General features: G+C 43.9%; 1 protein-coding gene across 8 annotated transcripts in view; it reads right to left on the reverse strand.

Annotated features, from left to right (window-relative positions):
• LMNTD1 (lamin tail domain containing 1) overlaps nt 1–20,464 on the reverse strand; it is a 303,586-nt gene that overhangs the window by 255,991 nt on the left and 27,131 nt on the right. For all 8 annotated transcript variants that reach the window (XM_032767274.2, XM_032767279.2, XM_032767275.2 and 5 more), the window contains 2 exons: nt 10,278–10,371; nt 701–886 (listed from right to left, as the gene is read on the reverse strand). In XM_032767274.2, the coding sequence (XP_032623165.1) occupies nt 701–886; nt 10,278–10,371 (280 nt within the window). The remainder of the gene's footprint in view (nt 1–700; nt 887–10,277; nt 10,372–20,464) is intronic.

The following is a 20,464-nucleotide window of genomic DNA, read 5'->3' on the forward strand; positions in this document are numbered from 1 at the left end:
TGCTGGTGCAATTTAGAGCAGCCTTCAGGCTTCTCAATAGTGTACTTAAATAAAGTGTCAGCTATCAGGGAGTGATGCCATGTGCCAAATGGCTAGTCTTGAGGATCTGGCCTCAAATACACAATTTGGGGTGCAAAGGACATTTTCTTTTGTCAAAGAAAAGTCAAAATGAGTGTTTTTCCAAAGTAGACCTCGGAAAACAGCTTAGAAACTTTGGAGGAGATATTCAAAAGCACAAATAGGAGCTAGGCACCCAGTCAGACACCTAACTGCCTTTTGTCTTTAGCTAAGGAGTCATTACCATAATTCCATTATGCATACTGTAAGGGGAAATCCTCCTGGCCTCATTGAAGTTGAAGGGAGTTTTGCTATTGGTTTTAATGGGGCCAGGATTTCATCCTTTACATTTTCTTCACAAGTAAAAATAATTCACCCTGGCCCAATTCATTTCCTCTGGCACTGTATTGTTATGTTTGTTTAAGCAGAATGCTCATTAGTTTTGTCCGTTCTCTTTTTTAAGGCTATGTTATTAAACTCTTTTCAGATAGGGGGAAAAGTCTAACTTTTTGAATAAGCTGTAACTGTAGCTAGTAGCCTGGAGGGAGAAAATCCCCCTTCTGAACCTTGCAAATACTGTATATTAATTCTTGTAAAGTAGACAAATGAAAGAGGAAACACATGTTCTATATTATAGGCTTACATTTTGATGGTAGGCTGTTGCAGTTTCCTCTTGGATTTGTTTCACCTCCACTTCATTGGTTTCTCGAATCTTCTGAACTTTTGCCATTGAATCTGAGTCCCCATTGCTCAGTTCCTGGAGTTTTCCTTCTGGTTGGAGTATGAGGACTTCTGACCATGCAAGTCTCTGTCTCATCTCTTTGGATCCCTATAGTTGTTTTAGAAGAAGAATGAATTAGATTCTCTCAGGGGACAGATCACAAAAATTAGACTTAAAAAACCATAAGAGCATTTCTTTACAATGAAAAGGAAATCATTTGTGTCCTTAAAACATACAAGATATTGAAAACAAGCCAGTAAACGAATTTTGGTAATATTGCTAGTTAATTGCCAAGTACTTTTAAGGGAGTAACTTATAACAAACTTCTTTTAACTGTTAGATTCCATGATGAATTGTTAAAAAAGCCAAAGCAGAAAAACGCATGTTTCCTTGGACTTTTCTGTTTCACTTGTGCCAATTTCAGAGAACAGAAAAAAACCTAAACTTTTCAGCCACAACCAATTTCGCAGTTCCCAAGGAGAAAATACATACATATAAGTCACTTTATTTTTTTTTATACAGATATATCTTACCTTTTGGGTAAGTAGCTGTAAAGGTCAATGATACTCTTTCACCAACACTAATGTAAAGCACAATCACGAACATCTAATTAAAATGCTTATTTCTTCTTATATCCACATCTTCCACTTCCTGTCCTAGAGTCATTATATTGAATCTCTTTTCAGAAGCAGTGATAGCTGCCGCAACACACATGCCAGTCTGCATTAGTCTTATTAAACTTGATGCTTTGGGAAAATAATGGAGGGATGATATTGCATATCACACCATCAGCTTAATCTGCACTGTTCTTAGTGCTGCAAATTATAGCACAGCTCACAATCTCATTTCCACAGTCCATTTTGTTAATAAGTGAGAAAAAAAAAAAAAAGGGCAGCAGCACAAGAGAGGAAGTCTGGTGTCTGAGCCACCCAAAAAAATAAAAATAAACTAGGTCAGGGGTTCTGAAATAACTTGTGGATGTCATTTTTTACAATATAATTTTTGTGCAATGAGAAAGTGGTAATACTCTTAAGAATTAATACCCTTTAATATCAAGCTTCTGCTGTTACTGCTTTATTTGAACACACACCCTACGCAACACTTTATTAGCCCAAGATGCAGCAGCTTTCAGATTCTATTCCACTAAAAAAAGGTTTTATCCTTTATTACTGTACATATCAGACACATCTGACATGAATATTACATACAGTATGGTTGGGTTGAAGGAATTGTTGCTCTATCATCCTCAAAGAGATTAAACTGAATTGTAGCTAATAACTTATGCTTCAAATGGAATCGCACTCCAGAGCGATGATAAGAACTAGCAGAGTCTCAAAGAGCTTAAGTACTCTGCATGCACAGTGTCAGCGGCTAATCCCAGTTGCATGGAAAAGGGTAGGTTGGAGGCCAGTGTGAAAAGGAGGGCAAATATTGGATCTAAGTCCATGACTGATGCGATTCACAAAGTTCTTGCAGTGCACATGTGTTGCTGGATGGTTAGATCAAACACTTCTGTTTTTGACAATGTGTTCATCTCATCAAGAGTTGCTTTACGAGAAAAAAGCAGGAGCAAGGAATGGGAGGACAAACAAGCAAATCTACAAGTGACGTCAGCTAATACTTCAGATGGACCTGAACTGTGACATTTGAATCTGCATCCAAAAACTTCCCCCAAAGTTCAGGTGTAAGCTTTTGGGCTATCCCATTATAAAGATAGAGTCTAGCTGGGAAATTTGGATTCAGATCTGACTCCTATCATCTCCCTCTCACACACACATGTATGCATTCAGTATGGGGTGTTTGGATTCAGAGTTTTGGTTCAGAGACATCTCTTATTCATCTAGAAATAATCAGACTCAACAGAGAAGTTTAGCAAAATCAACAAAGATTTTCCTTTTAAATCCTGAGGCAATGTTCTTACTTTCTTAAGTTTCTTCCCCACCCGATCCTTCCCCCTACATGTTAATTCACCTTGTTGCATGCTTGCAAATGAAATGAAAAGAAAAATCATCATTCAGTAGTCACAGCATCAACTCACCAGGGGAAACAACAAAGGCATGGGAAGTAGGGAAGGAAATGTTTATATACGCAGTGGAACAGCCAAGAAAACTAACTAATCAGAAGGCAGAGAAAATAAGCAAACCCAAAAACACATGGTTCAGCCAACTGCAAACTGGCCAAAACTGTCAACCCGCAGCAGGTGCCAAGGCCTCTTCTGGCAACCAGCCAGGTAGGCAGAAGAGAGTTGCTTTTTTGTTCCTTTCCATTCTTTAAGGAGTTATACCACACTGTATATAGAAAGGCTACCACTCTAAGACCTGGTCTACACTACGCGTTTATACCGAATTTAGCAGCGTTAAACCGATTTAACCCTGCACCCGTCCACACAGCGAAGCCCTTTATATCAATATAAAGGATTCTTAAAACCGGTTTCTGTACTTCTCCCCGACGAGGGGAGTAGTGCTGAAATCGGTATTGCCATGTCGGATTAGGGTTAGTGTGGCCACAATTCGATGGTACTGGCCTCCGGGAGCTATCCCACAGTGCACCATTGTGACCGCTCTGGAAAGCCATCTGAACTCGGATGCACTGGCCAGGTAGACAGGAAAAGCCCCGCGAACTTTTGAATTTCATTTCCTGTTTGGCCATAGTGGAGCGCTCACCAGCACAGGTGACCATGCAGAGCTCATCAGCACAGGTAACAATGCAGTCTCCTGAGAATCGAAAAAGAGCTCCAGCATGGACTGCACGGGAGGTACTGGATCTGATCGCTGTATGGGGAGAGGATTCCGTGCTAACAGAACAAATACAATTCTACCACAATTTGCACTGTGCTCAGCCTGTAGTTGAACAGTTCCTGACATCACTGTCCAGGCTGCCGTGTATAGGCTCATGAGTAGTTATGGCATCAATGGGTAGGGCTGGGTCTCCCAGGATAACTATAGGCATTTCAACAATCCAACTGTTATTTTTCTGACCTGGGAAGTAATTCCCTTGCTGTAGTGTTTCCTGAAGACGCGAGCGTCATGAACCTTCCGGCCATGCCCATGTGGATGTTAGTGAAACATGAACCCTTGTGATCCCAGTGCTTGCAGCCACTGAAAAGTACCCGTTGCGGTTTATGTACGGGTGCCCTGGTGCTCCGGTGCAAGATAGGTATGGTTTCATCTATCGCCCCACCCAGTTAGAGAATCCCATTGCGCAGAAAACCCATCCACTATGACCTGCACATTTCCCAGAGTCACAACCTTTTGTAGCAGCAGCTTAGTGATTGCTTTGGCTACTTGCATCACAGCAGCCTCCACAGTAGATTTGCCCACTCCAAACTGATTCCTGACTGACCGGTAGCTGTCTGGCATTGCAAGCTTCCCAAGGGCTATTGCCACTCGCTTCTCAACTGTGAGGGCTGCTCTCATCTTGATATTCTGGCATTTCAGGGCAGGGGAAAGCAAGTCACAAAGTTCCATGAAAGTCCCCTTACACATGCGAAAGTTTTGCAGCCACTGGGAATCGTCCCATACCTACCACACTATGCGGTCCCACCAGTCTGTGCTTGTTTCCCGGGCCCAAAATCGGCATTCCATGGCTAGAACCTGCCCCATTACCAGCAGGATCTCCAACGCGCCAGGGCTCGCAGTTTGAGAGAATTCTGTGTCCATGTCCTCATCACTCTCGTCACTGCTCTGCCATAGCCGCCTCCTCCTCACCTGGCTTTGCAGGTCCCGGTTCAGCATAGACTGCACAAGAATGCGCGAGGTCTTTAAAACGTCCGTGATTGCTGTCTTGAGCTCAGCAGGGTCCATGCTTGCTATGGTATGGCGTCTGCACAGTTCACCCAGGAAAAAAGGCGCGAAATGGTTGTCTGCCGCTGCTTTCACAGAGGGAGGGGTGAGGCTGTACCCAGAAGGACCAGCGACAATGTTTTTTGCCCCATCAGGCACTGGGATCTCAACCCAGCATTCCAATGGATGGGAGAGACTGCGGGAACTATGGGATAGCTATCTACAGTGCAATGGTCCAGAAATCGATGCTAGCCTCGGTACATGGATGCACACCGCCGAATTACTGTGCTTAGTGTGGCCGTGTGCACTCAACTTTATACAATCTGTTTTAAAAACCGGTTTCTGTAAAATCGGAATAATCCTGTAGTGTAGACATATCCTAAGATAAGATGAGACCTGTTGTTCCTTAAATTCTAAATTTCCCTCTATTGGGCAACAATGCCCAAGGCCAATGCATCTAATCCCCACTGTCAGCCACTGTTCAACCCCCAGGGCAATAGTTTTCTGTGATACCCTTCTATCACTGGGCATGTGTGGCTTATGCTTGTTCCTCGAATATGTCCGCTGGCTTGTCTAAATCAACCATGTTTTGGATGCTTGAATCAAAGCTGATCTCCAAATGGTCCCCAGGGCTGAAAAGTTATTGTGGCTGACAGATAACTGGACTATTCCACCCTTTCATTTACATTTTAAAATCTCACTCAGTGATCCGCCCTCATCCCACCACCACTCTGAATACTTCCTTGGGTCCAAATTGCACCTTCAGAATATCAAAGGGCAAAATCTAGCCATTCAAGGAGAAACACCTATCTTACTATAAACAGAATGACTCAGACACACCCTGGAGAATGTTTATCTTTGGTCTTTTTCTTTCTTTTTTTAATTTTTTTTTGGGGGGGGAGGGAGTTGTTTTGCATCATTAGAATAGATGATACAAAGAGAACCAGGGCTCAACCAGTGTCATGCACCTGAATGGCCTGCTCCTGTTGGAAAGATGGAATGTGCCAACCATGCTAACTGGGCCATACCTTATGTTCAAGCAAGGCACAAGAGCTCTATTTACTGAACCTAAACGAATAGAATGATAATGAGCTTGCATGTTCAGGTCCTTTTTTTTTATTATTATATTTCTTTTGCTTTTTGATTGCTTTTTTTTTTTAAGACTTGCTGTGAAAAGTGGTATTTGAATTTTTTTAATACATTTTCAGCAGTAGCAGACTTGCTAAGCTAGCTGGGAACGCTGCGAAAAGTGATTATTAACAAACATACAAATATCACTTTTCAACAACAGACTTACTCAGCTCTGGCAGTCGGACAACAAATTAAGCCCTGGATGGGAGGTTGGGTTAGGGAAAGCAGTAAGAGCTAGATGCAATGGGGGGAGGGGGATGGCCAGAAGGAGACAGTGGGGCCTGTCATAAGCATAATTCCTATTCTGACCTTAGAGGCCCAAAATGTGGTGCCTGCATGAAACCTCCAAGCTTAATTACCGCTGGATCTGATAGCGCTGCCACGAGCCAAAAATTCCAGTGTTTGGCTACTCTGGTCTCCCCAAAACTTCCCTGGGGACCCCAAGATCAGATGCCCTGAGTCTTACCACAAAGGGAAATAACCCCCCCCTTGTCTTCTCTTTTCTCCCCGGCTTCCCCTCCGTGGGTTATCCTGGAAGATTACTGTACTTAAACCCTTGAATTACAAAACAGAGAGGGCATTACCTTCCCCTCCCTTCTTTTTCCCCCTCCAGTCTTTCCCTAGAGAGACCGTAATCCTGGCAAGGGATTTTCTATCCTAGAGCCTCATCTTAGAAAAGAAAATCCAACAGGTTTTAAAAAGAAAAGCGTTATAATAGAAAAGAAAGAAAGACATAAAAATGGTCTCTGTATAAAGATAACAAATACAGGGTCAATTGCTTAAAAGAAAAATATGAATAACCAGCCTATTCAAAAGAAATACATTTAAACATCCCAGCAACTACACACATATAAATACAAAAAAAAACAATAAAAGCCTATTTTCTAACTTCGTACTCACAACTTAGAAACTGAAGATTAGAAACTTGAAGATAGAAAGATCCCTCTCATACCCCCGAGAGACAAGACCGGAGACACAGACAAAGGGACACACACCCAAACATTCCCTCCGTGAGCTTTTAAAAATCTTGTTTCCTGATTGGTCCTCTGGTTAGGTGTTTGGTTCCCTTTGTTAACCTTTTACAGGTGAAAGAAACATTAACCCATAGCTATCTGTTTATGACAGGGCCACAGGTGAGGGGGTGTTGGTGAACCTGGGTCCAGAGCTCTGCAGCCACATGGCTGAAGCCTGGGGTCAGAGGACACAGCGGGGAACAGGAGCAATGGGAGGTGGTAAGCCTAGGGACAGCACCAACTGCCGTGTGACTGGGGCCCAGGGCCAGAGACCATGGTCCTGCATCCAGACTCTGAAACCCTGCAGCCAGGGAATGGAGCCCACTGCCTGCCGCCCCAAGGCTGAAGCCAGAAGCCTGAGCCCCACCGCCCTCGGGAAGGTGGGGAACTCACAATAGCCGCCTGCTTCTCTAGAGCCCAACCCCTGCTGATGGCCCTGAGGAGGAGCCACTGCTTTGCACTCCCCCTCCTTCACTGTCCAGGAGGTTGTGGCCGCATTTGAGAAACACTGGTCTAGATCAGCAAGGTGGTTGCTGAGTTACATAAAGGACTTCTTACTGCTGCTCCTTGTCTGAGGAAAGGAGTACTCCCAACACATACACTAATTCATGTGTTTTCTTATCTCCATGTTGCTTGCCCCCTTGATGCCAACCAGCCAGAAAAAGCTATGGGGCTGCCCTTTTATTGTTTATTTATTATAACAAACAAGCTGGAAACAGAAAATTAATACTTCAGTTTAAACAAAAAAAAAAAACAACAACAAAAAATAGCAAACCCAGATACCAGCCGCCAGGAGAGGCTCACTAATCAATCAGCTGGGTCTCTCTCACCAAATCAGTTCCCTGCCACTGCAGAGGCCCCAGGCACTGGTACTTCTTGGTTCTTTCTGTTCGCTGACTGAGTCTGTGACACACAATAGTTTAGTCTTCTGAAAGCTGTAATACTTTAGTCTAATCCAGGTTATTGATTTTAATACAGGGGTAACTCGGTGGGGTTTAGTGGCCTGGGATACACAGAGGTCAGACTGGATAATCTGGTGGCCCCTTCTAGCCTTAAACTTTATGACTTTTTACCCCTAATAAGACCCACATTTTTTTGCTCAGGATGTGACATGAATTGCCTTTTCCAGCCTCATGGGCCTCACCTCTACCTCCTTTTGGCTTCAGCTAATCAGCCCCTATTGGATAATCTATGTTTTGTTTTTTTTAAACAAAAACAAAAACAAAAACCACTCCTAAGGGATGTCATTTATCTTCTCCATTTCTCTGGCCATTCCCACTTACTGCCTGTCTCAGCTGACATTGCACAGTCCTCAAGCCTTGGCTGCAGTACCTCAGTCTTCCACAACAGAAATAACAGTCATCTCACTGTGCCAACAATTTCTTTTTTTTTAAAAATTATCCATGCAGCTCCATAAGTAAACAAGCCCAGTTCAGATAGAACTATTTCCGGCTGTTCCAACATACTCTCAAGGGAGAAAAAGTGATTTAACAAAATTTAATAACATAGGTATTGACAGACCCTTAAATGCAGCAGATCTAACTAAGAGTAAAGTAGCATATAACAAGGTAGTCCAGGGTTAAAAAATATTCTAGTCTCAAAACCACCACAGCATAAGGTAATGATAATACTTTACTCTGTATTGCCAGCTCTGCTTTTTGTAAAGAACCACTCGGTGAAACAAAAATGTCTACTCACAGGACTGCAGGCTGGGAAGTTACTGCTTTATTTAACTGCATCACAAGAGAGGCAGAAGGGCACAAATTCCCACTCACTACATATGATGTAATGGAGCTGCAGAGCATTACTCCATACCATAATACCCAAGGGAAGCCAGTTAACTCTGTGCTAATCACTTTACTCCCAGAATTTTAAATCACTTTGCAGACATTAATAAATTAAACTTCCCAACACCCTTATGAAGAGGCTACTGAGGAAAAATTGGAAAGAGTCCAGCGGAGGGCAACAAAAATGAGTAGGGGGCTGGAGCACATGATTTATGAGGAGAGGCTGAGGGAACTGGGATTTAGTCTGCAGAAGAGAAGAATGAGGGGGGATTTGATAGCTTTCACTACCTGAAAGGGGGTTCCAAAGAGGATGGATCTAGACTGTTCTCAGTGGTACCAGATGACAGAACAAGGAGTAATGGTCTCAAGTTGCAGTGGAGAGCTTAGGTGGGTATTAGGAAAAAACTTTCTTATTAGCATGGAATGGGTTATCTAGGGAGGTGGTGGAATCTTCTTTTTTTAGAGGTTTTTAAGGTCTGGCTAAAGCCCTGGCTGGGATGATTTAGTTGGGAATTGGTCCTGCTTTGAGCAGGGAGTTGGACTAGATGACCTCCTGAGGTCCCTTCCAACCCTGATATCCTATGAACTCTCCATTGTAATACATTGGCTTTCCTTCCTGCACAGTAACACAAACAACTCAAGGGCCTCATCACTGTACTACAGAATAGGCCCAATTCCTCCTCTGGCAGCCAACAGTCCCTATAGTGACCTCTTAAGCATATTCAGTGTAGGGGTTTGCACCAGTTGAGCTAATCAAGGTTTGCACCTGTTCAAGCTCAATCAGCACAGGCTCCAGTTTGTTTTCATCTGCACTAATGAGTCAGCACCACTGCACTACACCAAATACTTGCTATAGACAAGGAACTGCGACTAGTGAAAAGTGTGGACAAGGTTTTAGGCTGATTAAATCAGCGTGCTGGAGTACTGGGAGGAAAGTCAATGCATTAGAATGGGGATTCCAATCCTCTGCTTCCTCACAGCAACTCATTTCAGCACAACAGGAAGTGATTTGCCTAGCTTCACAAGAGGACTTGATTCCCTTTCACTTGGTGTAATCATCTACCTGGCAGCAGAGGGAGAAGAAAACACTACCAGACAGCAAATGTGAAAAATTGGGACGGGGGCGGGAGGTAATAGGAGCCCATATAAGAAAAAGACCCAAAAATTGGGACTGTACCTATAAAATCAGGACATCTGGTCACCCTGTTCTCCAGTCACTTAAACCAATAGCAGCATTTTATGCCCAACTTTGCTCTCCTAGAAATGACCACACAAGGTGTGAGGTAGTGAAGAATCAGGGCCAAGAAAATTGAGACACAGCCAGGCATATGATCTGGGTTTCTGACTCTAACCAAAGACCATCCTTCCTGGCCAAAGCAAGAAGTTGAAAAGAAAATATACACATAGAGATGGTATGGACATCAGCATAGTTAGGCCACTGTGATAGACAAGGAAGAAAGCACTAAAGAGCACAAACCACTACTTGCTGGGGCTTTCAGTAATGCAGAGATCCAGCTGACCCACATTGGTGGGGAAATCCTGAAGCTGGCTCTATATGCAAACAAGTTTTTGGGCAGTGGTGAACTTCCTTCACCTTTGGAATTATGGAGACCTGGCCCTATAAACAATCATAGACACCTGCTTCCCAAGTGTGCTCTAATAAAGAACAGCCCATCTTAATCCATTGCTGGAGGAAGGACAATTCTGCAGAAGTTTTAGCAGTCTGATTAGGAGACACTGAATAAGCTTCAAAAGCACAGTGTAGGGGCAGTATTATTAGCCTCACCTGTAAAGAGTTTTCTTTTTGATGCTCCAGCTGGTGTTTGAGTTGCAGTACCTGGTCCTGCAATTTCAGTCGCTGGGAAAATTCCTCTTCATACCTAAAGTAGTTAGGGATAAAGAGAAAACTCTGTCGCTGTTGTTCTTTCACATGGTATCAGTCCAAATCAAAGTGGTTATGAAACATGAACTATTAGCACATCCACTGGGGAGCCTGCGGGGCAGGAGGGGCGACCCACAGGAGGATGAAGAGCCAGACACATTCCTCTGCCTCCCCTGTTCAGAGATTACAGGCAGCTGGTGTGATCCGTGGTGCTGACTATGGCTTGCACAGCTTTAACTTGTGTCCTGTTACAAAGCCCCCAGGGGACATTGCTAGGGGACACAATCACCAGGACAAGCTTGCACCCTAGCCCTACTCCTTCTAGCCTACCTCCATCGAGAACACCACCTGCCCTGGGGGAAGCAAAAGGCTATTTCAGAGAGGCATGAAGACCAGCACTGCACCTGACATGCAGGCCCTCTGTGCCAAAGTTATTCGCTGGGGGTAGAGATTATGTCTGTCCTATCTGCCTTTTCCCCAGCCTGGCTAATACAAAGGAGCCCTAGCACAACTACTGGTGGTATCCTGGCTTTGTTGAAATCAACAGGATCTTTTTCACTGTCTTTAGTGGGGTCAGGGCTTTCCCCAATGAGTCTGGCCTGAAGTGCCTGGACTATAAAGGATCTCACAGCTTTTAGTAATTACTTTGCTTTGGAAAAGAGTAGTAGTTTTATGATAAATGGAGAAGTATAAATAGCATAAATGTTAGAAAAAAAGCTGCTTACTGAAAAAAGGGACAATTACTTTGCAATTTGGCTGCAGCTTCTTCAATATGCAGAGAGAGAGAGCAACTAGTAATTGCAAGTAAGTCAGTCTTTGGGATCCCTTCTTTGTTTTATAATAAGCATGTGAAAAGTGCTTGCTTTGGTAATGGGGTAGTCAGGGCATTCTTAAATTACTAGTTTATTCTCCCTGAATAGTTTTAAGTATTTTCCTGATTCATATTTTCCTTTTCTTTCTGCTGTTGGCAATGGTGGGATTTATTTATTGGGGCAGACAGCCCTAGTGTAGATGAGGCTTTCTACTTCTCGGCCAAGAAATGGTTAATGAGCCTACTTTTATTTGCAGAATTGGGGGCCCATGTTAGGAACCAGTTTAGACTGAATCATGTTGTAGGGATGAGTTTAGAACAGTGGTTTTCAAACTTTTTTTCTGGGGACCCAGTTGAAGAAAATTGTTGATGCCCGCAACCCAAGGGAGCTGGGGATGAGGGGTTTAGGGTGTGGGAGGGGGCTCTGGGCTGGGGCAGAGGTTTGGGGTGTGGGGGTGAGGGCTGTGGGGTGGGGCAGGGAACGAGGGATTCAGGGTGTGGGAGGGGGCTCTGGGCTGGGGCAGGGGGTTAGGGTGGAGATGGGGTCAGGCTCTGGGCTGGGGGTGCAGGCTCTGGGGTGGGGTGGGGATGTGGGGTTCTGGAAGATGTTCCAGCTTGGGGGGAGGGAGCTCAAGGCTGGTGCAGGGGATTGGGGCATGGACTTACCTCTGGCAGTTCCTGGTCAATAGCGCAGCTGGGGTACACTGTGGATCGCACTGTGCCCTGGAAGCGACCAGCAGCAGGTCTGGCTCCTAGGCAAAGGCACGAGAGACTCATACCTCCAGGCACCACCCCCCCCAGACACCGGCCAGTGGGGGTGTGGAGCCAGTTCTCGGGGCGGGGGCAGCACGTGGAGCCCCACAGCCTCCCTGCCTAGAAGCCAGACCTGCTGCTGGCCACTTCCGGGGCACAGCGTGGTGTTGGAAGAGGTAGGCACTAGCCTGCCTTAACTGGGCAGCACCGCCAATGGGGCTTTTAACGTCCAGGCCAGCAGTGCTGACCAGAGCAAGGCGACCCAGTGCTTTATGATACCAGTCAGCTGTGTTCTTGGGGAACCAGGGCACAGTATCCAGCCTGTCCAACTCATGAAAGATACCCCACCACACACACCAACCTCTGCTTAAACCAAAACCCATCAGAGAAAAGATTTGCAGAGAGCAGTGAAGGGTAGATGGGAGACACACTTAGACCCCTTCTAACAAGGGTGACAACATTAAGACATCTCTATTAGCATACAGAATGAAGAACAGAGACAATTCCCCTAGCCTCATCTCCATGAAAGACGGGACAGGGAGACATCTCAGTTTGCATATAGAATGGAGAACAGAGAACCGCACTGAACTCTGGGACCAGAAAAAGCAGGGGAGCACTGCATCATGGGAATCTCTGCTCCAGATGCTAATGAACCTACTCCTGCCCATACCCAGCTCTGCAGTTATCAGACTAATTCTAGTAATGAATCCTTGATATCCAAAATACTGAAGCAGCCTAGTTGCATTGTGAGCTCCCTGGAAGAAAACAACACCCATAGCCAAGAGTGATCAGCTCCTGTTGTCTAGGCTAAAGAAAACCTTTGAGTCATCAGTTTACCCATAAACAAATCTAGTGTTCTGCCTTGAACCATTGTATTTTCTCTACAAAAATCCCTATTCACCCTCCAGTAAGTGTTCTATGCTTAGATCCAAACTATGCATCAGTTCCACTGGGACTCCATCTTCTCCTGACTGATTGTGCTGGGGGCTCTTCCTGTCTCCAGCGCTCAGGACCCTGAGCTACCACCGTCACCTGGGAACCGCAACCAGTTCAAGCATCATGGAGTGGGTGAGAGCCCCCTTCTGTCTCTCTTTCTGTTTTCCTTTCTGTCTTAGGTATTAACCTTTAATAATGTATGTTATGTTGGTTTAGGCTCTCCTTGTGTAGTTATCACTATTATTCAATAAATAACTTCTTTGGTTAAGCTGGTTGCTTCTCTCTCTCTTGCTGAACTTCACTTTTTTGTGTTTTTACCTTCCCCCATTCACTCTACAGCAGTGGTCCCCAATGCAGTGCCTGTGGGCACCATAGCGCCCACCGGGGCATCTATGTGCACCCACATTCTGGCCGTTGGACAAGCATCCATTGAAATGCCGCTGAAAAGCGGTGTCATCAAGAGGCATTGCCACCAAAAAGCAGTGTCACCAAAAGATGTCACCGCCAAAATGCCACTGATTTTCAGCAGCATTTCGGCGGTGACATCTCTTCATGTTGCTGCTTCTCGGCAGCATTTCAGCGGATGCTTGTCCAACGGCCATGGTCCTCGGTGGCTCATTGTCTGGCACCCGCCACCCGGAAGAGGTTGGAGGCCACTGCTCTAAAGCAATGCTTCTTTTACCTAAGCTAAAGATCCTTGCAGTACCCAAAATACTGTGGGGTTTGCTCATCAAGTAGGTTTTTACCAGTAGAATTGTGGCATAAGAGTGGAGATAGGGACATGCTGAATCTGGGACACACAAGGAGTCAGCTTGAAAGTGCTGATTGATCCGGTCTGTTCAGACTTGCTCTGGTGTGTGTGTGTGCATTCGGTTTCAGGGCTGGAGGAACCCAGCCCTAGGGAACCTAAGTCCTGCAGGATAGCTCCATTGGAAGGGAACTTGCATAAGGGAGAAGTACAGCTCCATATGAAAATGCACGTGACACAAGCAGTACATTGATAGAATTACAGAAACCCCACCCCCAAAAAGTAACTCGAATAAATGAGCATACCCCAAAGTAATGGGCAGATCCGGTAACACAACCCAGTACTGGGTCACAACCCACGGTTTGAAAAACACTTGTCTAGAAGCCATATATGAGTCTAGAACCCAGAGCTGCAGAGCCTGGGAGAGGCGAGCCCAATGGGAGATCAGACACCACAGGAAGTACTGCCCAAAGAATCCAGAGTGACAGCAGCCTGTGGCCTTCTGATTGGCCAAGCACACTATTTAACCCAGGAGGGTGACCAAGGAAGTTGTCTGGGAAACACAAAGACTTCTAGCCTGCTGTGACTCCAAACCTCATCTTGTTTTCTAATCTCTAGTCTCTGTCCCCATCCTGACTCTGGCCTCCTGATTCCAGCCTAGTATCTGTCTCTGATCTCCACTCTCTGCCCATACCCTGACTCTGACCCTTGTTGATCAATGCTGGCTCTAGCAATTATCCCAATCCCTACTCACTGACAACTACTTTATGGCCATCTTTGACTTGTGGACACCAGCCCAGCTGTAACCACTTGACCACATCAGCTACACGTGGTTTCTTACATGTATCTAAACCCACTTTAAGTATAGTTCCTTAGTTCAGATGGAACCCAGTGGGGTCAGGTCCTGAGCCATTAGACTCTAGCTCTGCTTTTTGTATGTAATGTGAGGGAGTCAAAATGCATCCAGGAACAAGTTACATATTATGACAAGAAATAACTAATAAAATGTTCTGTTGGGTTTTAAAAAATTCTTGTAGTGGTATGCATAAAACTATTGTTACAGGGCCAGTTAAGTTATAGTTATGCACCAGATTAAGCTTTAGAACCAAATCCAGACTGTGTGCAAACTCTGCATGTTTACTGACTCCCTTGAATTTGGCCCAAGACCTTTCATGACTTAACTGGAAGGTTTGCCTCAAAGACTGCGGAAGGCTGTCTCATATATGTGATAGTTACCACAGGGAAAGCAGATCAGTTATTTAGGATAGTTCAGGAAATGATTTAGCTGCACACAGCATTTTACTGACAAATACAATTATCAGTTAGGGTTGCTTGAAAATTTTCTATTGAAACTTTGTTTGAGGGGGCTTCAACTAAATGTAATTTATCATGAAAAAGGTCAGTTTTCCTCCTTTTTTTTGATGTTTATGTTGGATAACTAAAACTTTTGACAAAAAATTATTCCTTTCTCCTGCCCCCAGTTTTTGGCTGAATTGTTTTGAGTTTTCATGAGTTTTTGGCCACAACTGAAATATTCTGACTTTTCAGGATATCTGTTTTTCAACCACAATAAAAATGGACATCTTCTGCAGGAGGAAAAAAACATTTTTCTGATCTGCTCTTTTGGCAGGTCCCATCTCTCAGGAGTTCAATCAGTCTGGACTGAAGCTAAACAAGGAAAAGTGAGTTTTCTGCCTACCCTAAATTGAGTTTTTGGGACAGATAAAAAACAAAGTCCTAACCCTGAGAAAATTAAACCAATTCAAGAACTGAATGCATCAACATATGTACCAGAACTGAGACGTGGCCTAGGGTAGCAAATTACCTCAGACAATACCAACAAGACCTTTCTACAGCAACAAAAACAACAAAATGAACTATTAAACTCCAACACATCATGAGCATGGGTGCTAAATGAAGAAATTGACTTCAAAAAAGGTAAAAGAAATTATCACAAGAGCTGCAGTTCTCAAATACTGTGATATGAACAAGTCCACAAGGATGACTACAGATGTAAGCTGCTCTGGCCTAGGTGGTATATTGTGGCAACAACGTGGATCTGAGTGGAAGTTAAATTTTGCTCTGAACACTCACAGAAGCAGAAAAATGTACATAGTGAGCGAAAAGGAGTGCCTGGCAAGCCTACGGGCGTGTGAGAACTTTTACAGATATCTGTGTGGGCTGGATTCTTTTGCACTGATAACAGACCATAAACCTCTTGTAACCCTCTTCAGTGGAAAAGACCTGGCTCAAGCCAACGTCTTTTGATCAGGTTAATGCAATTTAACCCATTTGCTAATTATGTTTCTGGGAAAAATCTGGTAGCAGCAGATGCTCTACCATGGAGTCCAGTATCTCACTCAGCTACCTGTGAGCTCGAAGATGATGTAAAGGTGTATGTGAATGTTACAGATGAATACAGACCAGTGTCAGAAAAGAAACTACATCAGCTACAAAAAGCCACCTCATCGGACACACAACTTCAAAGAGTTCTAAGTTACATTACAGCCCGCTGGTTACCTGGTTGTTGCAGAGTATTTTTGCAGGTTATTGAGAAACTGAAGTGCACTGTCTCTCACTTTAGTATTCCAGAAAAACTAGTGATGGACGATGGACAATGGACTCCAATTCACTGCTGTAGAATTTAAAGAATTCCAAATGAAATATGATTTTGATTATATTACTAACAGCCCACATTCCCCACAAGTGAATGGAGAAGCTAAGAGAGCTGTATAGACAGCCAAGAAAATCCTGCAACATGAAAATATATTCCTTGCTCTTCTGAGTTACCGATCAGCACCAATAGTAGCTACTGGATATAACCCAGCACAATTGATGGGAATACCACTCAAAACTACTGTTCCACCTTTGGAAAAGAACCTATCTTCAAAGTGACCAGACAAGAAGAGCGTAGCCAAATCAGATAAAAAAGCTAAAAGAACACTTTTACAACAGATGCTACTCAAATAGAGTCTGGATCTAGAACCCTGCTAACTGTGTTCATGTCAAATGCATGGAGAAAGGATAGACTACCCCAGCTGTTGTAAAGAAAAAGAATTCAGCGCCCAGATCATATGTGCTTTTGACCAACAGTGGAAAGTTCAACAGAAACCGCTGACATCTACAGTTTGTTCCTCCAGAAAGAACAATCAACAGCACAAACTCTACAGATGGTGGATGCAGAACAAGAAGACTCCTCAAGGATTCTAAGCAGTGGCATAGCCAGGTGGAGGGAACAGAGGGAGCGATCCAAAAAAAAAGGGCACCACCCGCTGCAACGCTTTTACTCACTCGGCGGTGCTCTGGATCTTCAGCAGTGGGCCCTTCACTCACTCTGGGTGTCTTTGGCGGCACTGAAGGACCCGCTGGTGAAATGCTGCCGAAGACCCATAGAGCAAGAGAAGGTCCCGCTCCCCCTGTTCCTTCAAGTGAGTAAAAAAAAGGCACCAAGAAATTGAAAAGGCGCTACTTGTGCTCAGTGGGGGAGCGGCCACTGCCCCACTCCCCCACAATAGCTACTCTACTGATTCCAAGCCAACCACAGCCAGTCGTTGCAACTAATAGGCAGCCAGATGACCAAGTTGTTACACGTTTGGGTCATGTAATTAGAAAACCAGTACAATTCAGAGACACTTAGGAGACTTAACAGTACTGAACTTTAAAGTGTACGTTTTGTAAATGGTAGGAATGTAAAACTTAAAAGGGGAGATGTCATGGAGTGCTAAACCATACTGCACTGTTCAGCCATTAGGTGGTGTCATGTGTAATATACTTAAGCTCACAACAGCCATTCCTGTCATTACAGGATCTTATGGTGTACAAATCTCTGGTAGATCTCTCTGGGAAGAAAGCTCTGTAGCCAGTCCCTGTCTGGTACAGAAGCCTGACCTGCTAGTAGCAGGCCTACAATCTACCATATATAAGGTGTACATGCCATTTTCTGACCTGCTCCATTGGAAGATCCTATCCATGAGGAGTTTAGAGTGTAAATACTCAAAAAAGCTAGGAATGGCAGAGAAACATTGAGCAGAAGGGCTTGGAATTAAGGGAGTTAAAGCAAAGGCAGAATTTTACACCCCAATGGCAGCTGCTATTTACCCAATAACAAGTAGGCAAGTAGAAAGTATATTATGCCCTTAACAGAACAACCCCACTGGCCAATTCTGTCTTCAAGCTTAAGCTTTGAAACCCAGGATGTACTGTCTACTCCTAGGTCACATCCTTCTCTTCCTTTTGGATGAATAATTTCCATACTGTTCTCTATTTATTGCGCAACTGAGACACTACGCAGGAGAGTCCAACAAATGTTCATTGGCAATAATAAAGTGTAGAACATTTAGCAGATGAGATTGTTTTCTACAATGAGCAGAGCAGGGAACTAGGAATCAGAACTCCTGTTCACTACTATTTATGGCTCTGTTACTGACACTTAAGTAAATCACTCACTTTCTCAGTGCCTGAGTTTCTCTGTCTGTGAAATGGGGATAACATTATTTATATAGGGTGTTGTGAAGCTTAAGCAGTGCTTCTGAATTTTCTCTGAGGGCCTCGGGAAGCAAAATGCTACGGAAGTGCAGATCATGATTAACCCCCCCAACTATTTCATCATGCAGTGAAAGTGTTGTTGTGTGTGACCAGCAGGGCATAGTCTCCTCTTGGTGTCTGTGGAGATGAGGATGTGAAAAATGCCTGGGGTTGTACTAAAATGCCAGGGACTTCAACATCCCTCTAAACATTCTTGAAGTCCCATGACATCCACTAAAACAGAGATACCTGGAAGCAACATTTGAAGGGATTTTAGCAGGGAGGACCATGATGGGCGTTTAGCTTTTTAAAAATATCTGTTTAAAATAAATGTTCAAAAATCAGAAGATAAATCAGAGAATTTTAAATTTATATTAAAAATGACAATGGAGAGCCTCCACATTAAGGCTGTCATTGCTCCAGCTCAGATCTCGGCAAGAGTCTTGGACAATGGTTCACATCCCATGTGTTCTAATAACTAGGCAGAAGGGGCTGAATGACAACCCTAGGGCTAAATCCTGCAGGTTTTACTCAAGCCAAGCTCTCACTGACTCCACTGGGAATCCTGCATGACAAAGGACTTTAAGATTTACCCTTGAAGCATGGATTTCCTATCTACCTACGGTTTAATTCAGAATGTCGTCGCCATTATTGACAGTGGACCATTTCTACATATCATTATTTATCATTTTTATATTATATTATTTATGTATTATTATGGTAGTACCTAGAGGCCCCATGGTGCTAGGTGCAGTACAAGCACATAGTAAGAGACAGTCCCTGCTCCAGAATGTTTACAGTCTAAATGGATAGAACAGACCAGCGGTTCTCAACCTGCAGCCTGCGGGCCATTTGTGGCCCAATCAGCACAGAGCCGCAGCCCATGTGACATTCTCAGAGCCATACAGGTAGTATTAGATGCAGCCCACAATGGTAAATAGGTTGAGAACCACTGGAACAGACAAAGGGTGGGAGGGGAAGCGGGTGAAGTGATTTGCCTACTGTTACATGTAGTGGTAAAGCCAAGAATAGAACTGAAGCTGCCTGACTTACAGACCAGTGCCCCATCCATAAGAACACCCTGTCTTCCACATGACCAAAAAACAAGGTGAATCTCTTTTTCTATGTTTGATTAGACATAGGGGATAGCAAATCATTCAACTTCTCAAATCTACATTTTCTGAGATTTTACTTCCAACCTGCAGAGAAGCTCCCACTCGGTGCTTTGTTTTCATATTTTCAAGTGCTAAACTGGCCAGTTTTTATCTTGTAAGATAGCCTTGGTTCTTTGAAGTGGTAACGTCGGTGATCAAAATCTTGTACAGACAGCCATGTTGTGTTTTTGCAATTACATACTGCTTGCTTGTTGTTAACAATCCATGCAATTTCTAGTTTCACATAACAAATGTAAGGATAATTATCTCATAATCTGCTGGGTACAAATTTAATTAATCCATGATAAATAGTAATAATTATCAACTAAATACTAAGTACTGTAAGTTGGTCTTAGGTACCCATGTGATATGAGAAACAGACATGCAATTACAATAGCCACTGTCAAAGAAATAGAGCTATCAGAGCCTTTATATCTTGGATGTTGTTTATTTTGGGACCTCAACTCATAATGGACTTCCAACGTGCAGGACAATTTCAAATTTAACATGGGAATGAGGGGCGTGTTACTATCTCAGAGTAAAATTAGCCTTTGTGGGACTAAGATGTACATATTGCTGGCCCTGTGCACAGGGATGTATTGGACCCTAAAATGCATTGATAAGTGCTATTCTTTTAGGTGCTTTTTAGCTCTTAGGCAGGGCATTGATCAATGTGCTCTCCACTGACTTGCTGCTAGAAAAGCCCCAGCTTTCAAGTCTCTAGTCTGTCACCAGTCATCACAGTGGGAAAGGGGAAAGACCACAAATATTCATCGATTCTCTTCACTGATGCTACCAAATGGCCTGGGCTAACTGCCAGAAAAGGAAAGATCATCTGGCCTTCACCAGCTCCTGACTGAGTGAGAGGGAGAGAGTTAATAGTGGAAAGGAGATGGGCAAAGAGAAAATGGGGAGAATTTTTGAGGGGGAAAGAATAAATTGCATAGAAGTAGAACCCCACTAAATGGTCATAGTGGAAGCCCCTTAATATCCTAATGCCAGCCCACCTGAAGCTGATACAGGATGCAAGTCTGCTTATCTCCATGTACTTCCAGTAATACAACGCAGTGCTATAAGTAGCCCTTTTCTGATTTGCATCCATTCTTCCCTCTGTTGGAGTACAACAGTTTGATAGGGAAATATAAGGACACTTAAAACATACACT

Source organism: Chelonoidis abingdonii, chromosome 1 (genome assembly GCF_003597395.2).
Source record: "Chelonoidis abingdonii isolate Lonesome George chromosome 1, CheloAbing_2.0, whole genome shotgun sequence".
In the NCBI taxonomy this organism is placed as follows: Eukaryota; Metazoa; Chordata; order Testudines; family Testudinidae; genus Chelonoidis; species Chelonoidis abingdonii.